We start from the raw sequence: 13,014 nt of genomic DNA, 5'->3' as shown, positions 1-13,014 counted from the left end.
AATAAGGTCAAATGTTGACAGTACAGAGTTGAAGGAATGTATATTGTATATTAGTAGTCGTAATAGTAGCATCTGTAATAATAACAACATAGGGGTAATTAAATGTTAAATATGCGAATTACTAGTTTTATGTAATGAAAATGACAGTTTAGCATCACTGCTTAGCTGAATACTATAAAAAGCACATTTAGCTGTAAAACATACACACAGTAGGGAGACTGGACGCAGAGGTGGACTTGCTGGTGTGTTTTGGATCATTGTCCTGTTGCAGAACCCAAGTTGGTTTCAGTTTGTTGTCACAGTCAGATGGCCGGACATTCTCCTACAGGATTTTTTTGGTAGACAGCTGAATTCATGGTTCCATTTATCACAGCAAGTCTTCCAAGTCCTGAAGAGGCAAAACAGCCCCAGACACATATTTTACTGTTGTTATAATGTTCATTTTCTGAAATGCGGTGTTACTTTTACACCAGATGTAATGGGACACACACTTTCCAAAAGTTCAGTTGGGGATAATCAAGATGTCTTCTAGCAAAATGAATGTTCTTTTTGCTCAGCAGTGGTTTTTGTCTTAGAACTCTGCCATGCAGGCAATTTTTGCCCAGTCTCTTATGGTGGAGTCATGAACACTGACCTTAACAGAGGTAAGTGAGCTTTGTAGTTCTTTGGATTTTGTTGTGGGGTCTTTTATTACCTCTTGGATGAGTTGTCGCTGCGCTCTTGGGCTAATTTTGGTTGAGCGGCCACTCCTGGGAAGGTTCAGCACTGTTCTGTTTTCGCCATTTGTGGATATTGGCTCTCACTGTGGTTTGCTGGAGTCCCAAAGCTTTAGAAATGGCTTCATGACCTTATTCAGAATGAAAGATCTCAATTACTTTCTTTCTCATTTGTTCCTGAATTTCTTTAGATCTCGGCTTGATGTCTAGCTTTTGAGGATCTTTTGGTCTACTTCAATTTGTCAGGCAGGTCCTATTTAAGTGATTTCTTGTTTGATAACACGTGTGGCAGTATCAGGCCTGGGTGTGGCCCAGAAAATGGAACTCAGGTATGATAAACCAGTTATGTTTTAACAGGGAAGGGGGCAGGGGCGGGGGGTAATCAAGTTTTCACACAGGGCCGTGTAGGTTTGGATTTGAAATTTTGTTTCTCCGTTAATAAAAAAAAAAAAAATTAAAACTGCATTTTGTGTTTACTTGTGTTGTAATATTTAAATTTGTTTGATGATGGCAAACATTTAAAGTGTGACATTCATCCATTCATCTTCCGAACCGCTTACAAACATCCATCCATTTTCTGAGCCGCTTCTCCTCACTCGGGTTGCGGGAGTGCTGGAGCCTAACCCAGCTATCATCGAGCAGGAGGCGGGGTACACCCTGAACTTCAATGAGCAACGTGTGTATGAAAACATTTATTTTGCGACTAGTAAGAGATCACACGTATGAACTACTACAGTTTGAAAAAAGACGAACGACCCCCCCCACACAACAGATTTCCAAGCAAAGTGAATTGAACAGTCGTACATATACAAAATACATAAGAGATATGTAGATTAAAAAAAAAAAAAACTTAACCCTACAAATCTTACACCATTTTTATGTTTCATGTTTTTTTTTCTTTTGGCAAAGTGCGGTATTATTCCAGTAAACTACACAAGAAAACAAAAACGTGTAACACTCGGTGGAAAAAAAAAAATACAAGTAAAAATGCCACATATTATTTTTCACACTTATGAATAAAACAAACAACTGGAGGTTTTGCTACATGATTCTGTCTGCTTGCTTTTGAGTCTTTAGAAAAAGGGCGAAAAAGAGTGTGGTGCATAGTTGACATCCGTTCGGGTCATTTGTTTTCTTGTAGAATGTTCCAAAACAAAGACAGGAAAAAAAAGTCCAAGTTCTTCATCGATGCATTGTCCTAAGAACATCTCAACCCGGAAGGCACGTGATGATGCACAATTTTTCAAGGCATTGAACATTTAAAAAAAAAAAAAAAAAAGAAGAAATACAACAAATCCCTGTTAGTTTACATGACGACAGAATGATCGAAACAATAACCTGCAATCCCTTCTGTCACAGAAATGACAAAACAAACAAACAAAAAAGATTGCTGAGCATTAGCAAGACATTCAAGAAATGATGAAAAACTTCCAAATGCACCAGAGAAAGTTCATCGGGATTCCTTTGTCGGCGCTTTAAAATGACACAGAAGTCCTGATTTGTTATTTCTTTGTCAACCAATGTGCCCTTAACTGTTAATTTTAGGGAAATAATCATAAATACAACATGAGTACATACAGGCAGGATATAGTTAGTATACACTCCATATGGTAAGGAAGTCAATTTCTGCCCAAATCCATGATATCGTCTAAAATTACAAGTTTAAAAAAAAAATCATAATAAAATAAAATAATTGACACACAGTTTACTCCATGAACAAACCGGGCAATTTTGACCATTACTCAAAATGTCGATTTTTCATCATCTTGTTAAGAGCGCCAAGCCCAACAACAAAACTTTTACAAACATCAGCTTAATATCATACTAAAAGATTAAAGACCACCGCTACCTTTTTTTTTGGTTTAGTTATACCAAGAGCCTAACTATGATAATATAACGATAAGAAAACTAGTCTTAATCAACAGTCCAGGGACCAACACAAAATGTATCACAAAAAAATAATAATAATTAAAAAAGAATTCATCAGCCATAAAGTAAATCTGCATTTTCCGTGTAAAAAGTGATTGGTTGTGACCCTGAGAAGTGGGACTGCAGATTCATTTCAGAACAAAAAAACATCAGAAAAATAAAATGTTTCTTTCCATTTTCTTTTCTTTTTCTTTTTAATTCTCCCCGCTGCCCGACTAACAAATCTACCACCACGACTGATGCAAACACACGCACTAATGTCATCATACTGATATGTAATCTGTTTTTCACTTTTCAAAAAAATATTTTGGACTTTTTTTTTTTTTAAATACATTTTTTTTCTCTTACATTTCTATTCATCGTAAAGCTACTGTTAAACAAGGCATGTTTAGTGACATCTAACCCATTTATTTTTTTTTACCTCCACTTTTTATGTTGAAGAAAATGTGAAAATGACAAAATATCAGAGGCAGGACCACATTTTTTACACCTCAAATGATCCCCTCTCGATCCGCTGGAGTGAATATTCCTTTACAATAAGAACAATCAGTTATTTATTGACACTGATTTGAGTTAAGGTTGTGAGGATACGTAACACCTTCAAGCAGGGTTCGAGTTAGAATTAAAGCCTTGTACGCAAAACATAAAAAAATAAAACTAAAAGACCCCACATAACACGAAAGCATTTAAAAGGTTACAACTGTAATCTTACGGCAGATGAAGTACAGCAAAGTGCGCTGGCCATCTTTTTTTTTTAACCTGTGTGAGAGACTCGCTGGCCATGCCCCATTTGTGTGGAAAGCAACGGTTTCTGTCACGCTGACGTCGCCACATATCTAATCATCGGAATGCGTAAAGCCGCAGTGGCTGTCTGAGAGGGACAGGTGGACAAGTTTGCCATTTTTCAGGATGGCAGTGGCTCTGTCCAGTTTTCTTTTTAGCCGCACTAACTTCTTAAAGAGTCTCATTAGCCCAAATCACAAATTTGAAAAAAAAATGCTTCTTTTTTTTTTTTTTTAGCTACATCCTAACAACTTTCATTAGCAGAAATGCAGTGTTCCGGCAACTATGTTTTTCAGGTGACCCAATTTACACCTATTGAATTTTTGTGTTTAGGCCAAAGCAATGTCTAATAGAAAAGTAATGCTCTGCCACCATCTTATAGCCTCTATAAGCAATTAGCAATTTTTAGGTGGGGGCGTCTATTGCAGAATTTTGCTAATCGCAGCAGGTTAACAACTTTGGAAGTTTCAATACTGGGAATACAGCGCATTACATGAAGCTCCGAAACTCACTCAACATAGTTCCCTGGCCCTAAAATGCCACAAGATGGTGCTAAAGCACAGCATGAAACTTAACTTGCTGTAACACAGTTCATTGGCACCAAGATGCCACAAGATGGTGCCCAAGCAATACTTTTATATTAGACAGGGCTTTGGCTTGAGCATGAAAACTGAAAATAAGGTGAATTTGCGAATGGCATGGGGAACAGTAGTACATTTTACATGAGAGAATTAAATGGAAAAAGTCAAAATGCTATATTGACAGTGATTAAAAGACCCCCCCCAAACATACAGTAACTCGAACACCGCCTCCCGGTTGCTCAAATGTGACGAGGGGTTTTCAAGTCATCTAATTGGTTGCCGAGTGATGATGTCCTCACGGCGCGCCGGGGCAAAGTGAGCCTGTCTCTGAGTAAAGTGACCTACAGCGCTGAGTCGACATGTTAGGAAGAAGAGTCAATGAAGGAGAGGACACACAAAATGGCCTCCTACGTTGCTTATTTACCCAATCAGACGTTTTGGGTGTTGAAATGGCGGCCGGGGGCGTGCTGCTGGTTCTTGCTGTGTGACGCCAAGGCGATGGCGGGGCCCTCAGAAGTTAAGGTGGCGCTGGCTGGGCTGGTGCAGGTGTGTAGCGCCCGACTTGGGCGGGTGCAGCAGGTTGAGGCGGCGCAGCGCGTTGCGCGATAACAGCGGCTGGCCGGCGAGGCCCGGGCGCTGAGGCAGGAGGCCGGCGCGGGCAGACAGCGCCGCCGCGTAGCACGCCGACTGGTGAAGGCCCGCGCGGCGCTGCACTGACGACACGTCTGGCCTGGGAGGGAGACGGCGACAACGTATGAGGACGATACCGCTCACATTGTGGAAAATTCTTCTTTGCAAAAATATCAAGCGGATTTACTCAAATAAACACCTCCCTAACCCCTAAACCTTAACCCGAACCGCTAAATCGCTAACTGAAACCCTGAACACCTACAGCAACTATAACCCCTGAACATTTAAACACTAACCCACACCCTAAGTCTAAACCCTAACACTGCGGCCAAAATCCCTGATCTCTAACCCTCGATCCATACCGCCTAAATCTCTAATTGTAATCTAACCACACCCCCTACATCCCTAATCCAAACTCCAATATCTGAATTCCCGACCTGAACACCGAACCCCCAACCCATAAACTGAGTTGAGATCTTTACCTGTGACGTACGCCGTCTAGAGAGCGCCTGCCTTTCTCCTTGGGGGCAGCGGCCAGTTCCAGGTCCAGGGAGCGCTGCAAGGGGTTAGGGTTGAGCCTGGGGGGGCTGTGGTGGGCGTAGACCGACATGCTGGGATGTTCTATCAGCAGGTTCTCCAGAGGACTGGTCTCCACCAGGACGGATTGGACCCCGCGGCCGGTGAAACACGGCGGTGGGGTGACGAACCAGCTCTCCTCCAGAGATGAGGCGTCCAGATGCAGGAAGTCGCCCGCCTCCTCTTCCTCCCCCTCGTCGTCTTCGGCGCACCCATCCGGGTCTGTGTCGGCCGTGGAGTTGAGGGAAGTGCAGGAAGCGTAGCGGACTGGGGGGCTGGCCATGGGGGACGGGATCATCACCAGGTCCTCATCGTCTTCCTCGTCCTCGTCGGCCCCCCGGCCGACGACGGAGCCGGAGAGGCCGTCGACGCGCTGACCGGAGCAGCTGTCAGCTGACGACACAAGAACGACCCCTCCGCTTAGTTTGATACATTTCAACCCACAAATGTCAAATTCAAGGCTGCGAAACTGTGCATTTATTGGAATTTAAAATAATTTTACTGTAATGTTTATCTTATGACATTTCCATTTATTGAATGACATTGCATCTATTTAGATTTGATAGCCTTCCCTTTATTTGATACAATTTTAAACTATCATCATTCATCTAATTATTTTGTATTTATTGAAAGAAATTTGCATTTAATCATCGACATGTCAGATTATTTGATAAAATTGGAATTTCCCTTATGGCATTTAAAATTTACTAAATGTCTAATTATTTAACTGACATCCAACCTAAGGGCTAATTGTCATTAAGTAACTCATGATGCTTCCGTATGTCTTGCAATAATCCCATTTGATTTTCAAGTACACTTCTTACAATTACCTGAAGAATACGGAAGCATATTGCATTCACTTGGATTAAAAGGAGGGCTTTATTTTTTTAAAATATTTGTTTTCCTGTTTTTCTGAGTATTTTTTTCTGTTTTACTGACAATTTTTTTCCCACCTGTTTTTCGGACTAATCTTTTCCGTTTTTCTGACAAATTTTTTCTGAGTTATCGGGACACATTGAACTCACGCGAGAACCTGAAAACTGCAAGTGACTCTTTGCGGACTCTGTAGTAAGCAACATGACTGGCTTATTTAGTTTGATAAAATGTAATTTTATGTGGGTTTAAGACACTGGGAGATACTCCTGCCTTTGAGTCACATAGATGGTATTGTTATTAGTTTGTCGACATTACGCAGGCACCTGCGGACTTTGCGTTTGTTCAGGAGGAAAGCCCATTCAGATCTGCTAGATACAGCAATGTTTGTCCAGAATCAGTTGGACAGATATGGTATGCTCCATGGATACAATATGATGCATTTAAAATGCATTCAGGCTGGGCACGTGGTGACTCAAGAGACGATCAGGAGACTGATGAAAATACTGGACCCGCATGGTGTGCAACTGAGGCGCGGGAATCGGCTTCGCCGGCGTATGTACCACAATCCCGGCCCGAAAAGGCAGTAATCCACCATTAGTAATCCGCAAAGAGTCACTTGCAGTTCGCAGGTTCTCGCGTGAGTTCGATGTGTCCCGATAACTTCGAAAAAAATTTGTCAGAAAAACAGGTGGAAAAAAAATTTGTCAGAAAAACAGAAAAATATAGTCAGAAATACAGGTGGGAAAAAATCGTCAGAAAAGCATGTGGGGAAAAAATCGTCAGAAAAAAATATTCACAAAAACAAAGCCTTCAAAATAATTACTCAGAAAAACAGGAGTATTTTTTTATCCAAGTGAATTCAATACGCCTAAAAGTGCAGTGACTTGTATGTAGCAACAGGTGGCGCTGTGTTCATGTCCCCCCCGCCACTACCCCTAATTATGACCAGCCAAAACCTCACGTGACCAAACCTGACCACAGGCTCACTAATAGCAGCTTTACAAACACATCCCACCACTGTCATTATTTTTGCACTCTGAAAAGCGCGAGCGCACGAACATGCGCGCGCGCACACACACGCACACACACACACACACACACACACACACAGCGTCTGCCTCCAGTGACTCACCCAGACAGGAAGTTTAGAGCTCAGCTGGCTGGACGCTCAAAATAACTATTCAGACTTTTTCTTCTTAACGAACCACATATCAAATATTTCAGTTTATCGACTTCACCTTCCAGAATTTTCTTTTTCCGCCTAATAACAAACAGCCCGTCAGTCAGGTGACCAGAGTGATGATGCAACTACCTTGGAAACACTGCTGACTGTTTGTTTACTTCCTGTTTGGCGGCATGTGCCACACCCACGTCTTTGCCCACAAGACGTTTCATCAGGTACACCAGCAAATTACATGACCATCTCCAATAGTAACCCAATCGCGGTTGCTTAATTCCCAAACCTTCCCCCTACCTTTAAATCCCTAACCCTAATGCCCAACACATAACCCTACACTCAAAATCCCTGATCCTAACTTCAACCCTTAATCCCAAACATGAACCACTAAAACCCTAACCTGAACCCAATTTCAATTCTAACCACACCTCTTAAATTCCAAATTCTGACCTCCGACAAAGCGTGTTCCCACACCCACCTGTTTTTCATTAGATACGCCGGTGAATAACATCTAATCCAAAAATATCTGTATTTACACCATACTTAGCTTTTGACACCATTAGAAAAAACATAGATGGGGGCATATTTTTCCCTTCTGAAGCGCTCTTTTCTGAAAACAAAAAGTCAAGCGAGGTGGTCCGCACTTTCACCTAATGACTCACTGCCCCGCGCCACCCCCTCCTCCCAAAAAATATTCACACGCTTGTGGAATCTGAACCGGCTCGACTCGTGCCACAACGGGTCAGGGATATTTGTCTGTTTTGACTGGGTCCTATTTTGGGACCTCAGACGGTCCCAGAAAGTTTGCGCGACTTGTTGCCTTGTGTGACCGCCACTCTCACCTCACTTGTTATAATATATCGTCTGACGGGTCAAAACCCGTATGTCCAAAGGTGGTCAATTTCATGTTTTTTTTTTTTTTTTTTTAATTGATACTATTGATTTGTCCCCAGTTTGTTATTTTTCGGCATTTTTGTATCGCCTATATTGAAAGTCTGGATGTTTTTGTAAGAGAATGACTGACAAAAAAGTAAGATTAGATACATTTGAGTAGGCTTGTTTTGCTCAGCTTGTTTTGCTCAACTGAAATGATGTAATGCAACGTTGCAGAAAGATGCTCATGAGCCATGGAGGTAAATCTGTGCAGATTAATATCCGCTTAAACGGCGTTAATCATGTGATTGTTTTATTTATTGCATCACTCCTGGCTCTAAGACGTTTGGGTAAAATGACGAAACAGGCATTTGCTTTTGTAAAGTATTAAAGGCTTTAATTTATGGTCGGGGGGTTGGCGTGCGCGCAACACTTTGATTTGCACGGCTGGCGCAAGGACAGCATAATAAATTTGCAATTTTTTTTTTGCATATAAAATTAGAGATGACATGATTTTGGGGCGGTGTTGTGTTGTTGATAGTGTGCAACGGTATCTGATAGCAATATTTGGTATGATACCAATTTGAATGAAGCGAAGTTTGGGAATTCATGCAAGATGGCGTTTTACAGTAAATTGCATTATGCATGTCATGTATGCATTTATGTAAAGTATGTAAAATACATAAAATTACTTTTTCTACAATTAAATATGTTACTAAAATAATTCATTCACATTTGTTATTGCTATTTAATAAATTCTATTATTTATTAATAATTGGGAAAATGTGTGTGTTAAACTTTACAATGGACAGATGGGCCAAATCATTTAATACATTTGGTTAAAAAAAAAAAAGTTTAAAACTTTTAAGGTACAATTCACTTATAATTATTTCACCATCTTTCAAATACATTGAAAAAATAAAATGTATATAAAAATTGTTTCTTTCAGTAATATAAAAAACAAATACATTTTAATTAACAAATTTTAAGAAAATGCCACATTAAAGAACAAACGAAAGTCGGTTGCTAGTCGGACAGGTTTGAGCATTATCAATGGCGAGACCCACCCAAGAAATTGACTAGGATCCAGTCTTCCTCATCTTCCTCCCCGTCGTGGCGGTGGCGTCGGCTCGGCTCCGGTGTCGCGGAGGCGTCGTCACCGAACAGGGCGTTGGCTGAACCTCTGGAACATCCTGCTGGGGCACGGGCGTGACTCGTGGAGGGGTGGCGAGGCACTTCGGTCATCAGCTGCGGGCGGGCAGGCGTTCTGGCGGGGCGCTAAAGTGCATCAAGGGCGTGTGGTCGCGGCTCATCGGAGAGTCAGGGGGCTGCACATGGTTAGACTGCGGCGCGAATTCGGGGAGAGAGAACGACCAGGAGACCTGAAAGATAGACAGAAAATGTCAATAACAGTGTTCCTTCACTATATCGCACTTCATATTGTGCCTTTTTAAACAATCCCACTTTTTATAGAATGTAGGCAAGTCCGAATTTAGAGTTGCATGCCTTCAGTGTAGTGCCACGAAATAAACAACACAGAAAAGAAAGATGATGTGTTTCTAAGTACTGTTGCACGCTGTGTTTGTATTTGGCCCTGTTCTGTGTGTGTAAAGTAGCCATTGTTTAAAAGTCTAGAATTACATAACATCAACGCTAGTTCCCGTTAACATGTCTCTATCCAGTTGGTATTGTATTAGCATTAAGCTACCAACCTTTCGTTAGACTGAATAACATTGGTTGTATATACAATGCTCAATTCTCGTTTGTGTGTGTGTTTTATAGTAAAATTCACCTGGGAGTGATGAGAAAACACTTGAAGCAAGCACGCCTCGCCTCTTATTTTGAAAACCGGACATGTGAGGGTCTTTTCGTTTCCTCGCTGATATTATACAATAGTCTCCCATTTTGTCACAGCGAGAGTGACAACAGGCTCTCAGAAATACTGTACTTTAAAAGGTGTGTTTTAATAGGTTTAAAGGGTGTCAGAGGATGGGTAAAACTCTCTCTAAAAGGTGCTTTTAAATAGTATCTACTGCAGATTTGCACCTACAGTGGGTCAGGATCTTATCCCCGCAACAAACCCGGGTTTATTCTAACCTCAAATTCTCGCACACTGGTGTTGTAAACATTAAGGATTAACCTCCTGTCCGCAGCTGCAATGCTTTCAGTTGCTAAGCGGACAAAAAAGACGCCGTTTCATTCACCAGCAGTAGATAGAAAACACACACACAGCAGCAGAGAAGAGCTGACCTCTCTTCACAGTAGGTCGTCACACTGGAGGACAAAGCGCCGCAGGAACTCTTCAAGTTATTTGGTTTATTTTAAGCCATAACAACACTTTGGACTTGTCAAATCAAATGTCTGATTTATTTAGCAGTACCTAAACTACCCGCGACTTGCCGAATTGGTTAATATGAGCTGTGATGAGTTTAGGACCACTCGACCAAAGCAAAGCCATGATAGTCCTCAACTTTCAAAATAGCAAAAAAAAAAAAGACATATTTATCGGCATTGTTGACCGTTTCAATGGTTATCAAAAACTAAACAGTCCCCTCGCTGCCAAAAGACGTGTCGGCGTCGCCCTCAGTTTTGTACGAATACGCCAACACAAAAGTGCATCGAGTTGGGCTCCTAACACTCCCGAAGCTTATTTAAGCTTGGTAGCTAGCCACTGTTCCGGGGAAAGGTGTTTTTCTGCTCCTAAGTTGCCATATTGTAGCCCACCTTCGTGTGAATAACACATCGTGACTTGAGTTTGTATGTGCAACTTTTCGTGTACTTCCGCGAAGGTTCAAATCGTCTGTCGTTACAGAACTCGCGTGACGTTCACGGTACATACGTTCTTTGTTTGCCCGAATCGAAAAGAGCGCATCGATGTGATTGTTAATCGTCAGAAGGCCTTTGTTCATAAAGGTAGAAGAGCGCCCCTCCTCCCTCACAGTTCCTTGCCACATTTTGGACCAGAACCTGCTTTGATTTCCTGGAACGGAATCCATACTTATCAAATATTTGATTTGTTCGCCAGCACATGAACGCACAACGGGTTCACTGCGGTTGTGCTGCGTTTAGGACCTCCTCGTCTGACTCGTATATTTCACTGTCGACATAAAAGTCCTTTTTCTGGCGCAGTCGAATTAACTTTGTATCTATGTGAACATGTTTGGACGATGGGGGGAGAACGAAGGACTAATTGAGACACCCTCACCATGAACAACAACACGAGTGCTGATAATCTGCTGCACCTCCTCCACAGTCAACATCACAGGGCGAGCAAACAAGTCCCCAACAAACACGACACAATCAGGCTGCTCGCTTGGTGGCCTCGTAGATAGTTTCAGATGTCAATTCGAGAGCATCTGATTTAAACCAACTTGCATTACTTGAGTTGACAAAACAGTTGATTGGTATGTAGAACACCGCCGGATTCCATTGGAAAATGTGGTTAAAATTGGCAAACTACCGTGTTACTTTTGTAGCCAACCGATTTTAAGGATGTTCTTGTCAAGTCCTCACACAGGTCGCTTGGTCAATTTATCGGCTTGCTTGTTTTGAGGTTTCAGTGATTATTCTTAAAAGTGGGGGGTCGCGAAGCCTGTTTGTGTAAGACGGTTTAGCTCGTTCGCAGCAAGGCGGGGAAGACGAGGAGGAGAAAGGAAAGGGGGGGGGGGGTGTTATTCGACACGGCTGGGGCAGGACCAACCAACGTCTGTCTGAAAACAATGTTATCATCATGCATCAACACAATCGAAAGCACCGAAAAAAATGTACAACGACGTGACCACAGCGGCGTCAAATCGACCGGAAACCCGTAATAAACGTCCGATAACTACACATTATTAAGTGTAGAGAATAAAATAAAAATATGGCGAAAGTGCACACAATAATCTAAGTCGGGAGTGTGTTTGAAGACAACAAAGAACCCACCTGCAGCTCAGCCGACGACGTAAAAAAACAAACAAAAACAAAAAATACCTCGAACGCGAGGTAGATGTATGTCTTTTTCAAAAAATGAAAAACTCGACGTTTTCTTCGCAGAAGAAATAAAGTACAAAAAGGGTAACGTTAGGACATTAACATCGGCTGTTGTTTCTTCTTTCTCCCCGACTGCTCCTTTTGTTATTGTTGTGCGTCGAGGCCTCCCCAACAGCTGATCGGCTTGACGTCAATAGAGAGGCGGGGACACAACAGCGTCTCGACCAATCGCGGGGCGCGGTACTGACTGTCACTATCACACGTGACCGCGCTCGCTGAAGGACATGACTAGACAACGCACCGACGAGCTCTTATCCGGCTCTGGTTGTGTTTTGTAACATTTTGGCATTTTTAAATAATAAGAAAATAAATTTAAAAAAACTAAAAATATTTGTTATTATTGTTTTTTTGTTTATGATGTTTAATAGCAGGAACTTTCATTTATTTTACATTTAACCCAACAGCGCATTTTCTTTTTTTAAGCAAACAGTAAATGAGTTCTTCCAAAGAGCAACAATTAAGTAATTTACTTTTCTTGACGTTATCTAGGCAACTTGGCTATTTGTTCAGGTTTAGTTTTTTTTTTTCCACATAGGTAATCATGGAAAAATATTAGTTTTCTCTTTATTTTATGATGTTTAATAATGGTAACTTTAATGTTTTTACGGATGAATGAACACCACACATTTAAAAAAATTAATTAAAATGAGCAAACCAATTTATTTTTTTAAAGTTAAAGTGACTTTTTTTCTGAGATAGTTTTTTTTTTTCTTAAATTTAAAAAATAATAGTATGACAATAAAGTTGTATTTTTTCTTGAAATAAATCCAGATTTCTTTTAGAAAAAACTTTCCAGAATAGTAATTATCTCACAAAATTTTAATTGTATATTATTGATAAA

At 41.2% G+C, this 13,014-nt stretch overlaps 1 protein-coding gene across 1 annotated transcript; it reads right to left on the bottom strand.

Annotated features, from left to right (window-relative positions):
• Positions 1-1,400: 1,400 nt before the first annotated feature.
• Positions 1,401-12,279, bottom strand: tp53inp1 (tumor protein p53 inducible nuclear protein 1). The gene is given in 5 exon segments (XM_061674754.1): positions 1,401-4,739; positions 5,122-5,608; positions 9,209-9,317; positions 9,319-9,523; positions 12,066-12,279. Coding segments are annotated over 4 exon segments (831 nt in total). The 5' UTR covers positions 9,334-9,523; positions 12,066-12,279; the 3' UTR covers positions 1,401-4,519.
• Between the last annotated feature and the right edge of the window lie 735 nt (positions 12,280-13,014).

This window comes from Phycodurus eques, chromosome 4 (genome assembly GCF_024500275.1).
Source record: "Phycodurus eques isolate BA_2022a chromosome 4, UOR_Pequ_1.1, whole genome shotgun sequence".
NCBI lineage: Eukaryota > Metazoa > Chordata > Actinopteri > Syngnathiformes > Syngnathidae > Phycodurus > Phycodurus eques.
The sequence above is the reverse complement of the archived record's forward strand: the minus strand, read 5'-3'. Positions and strand labels throughout refer to the sequence as shown.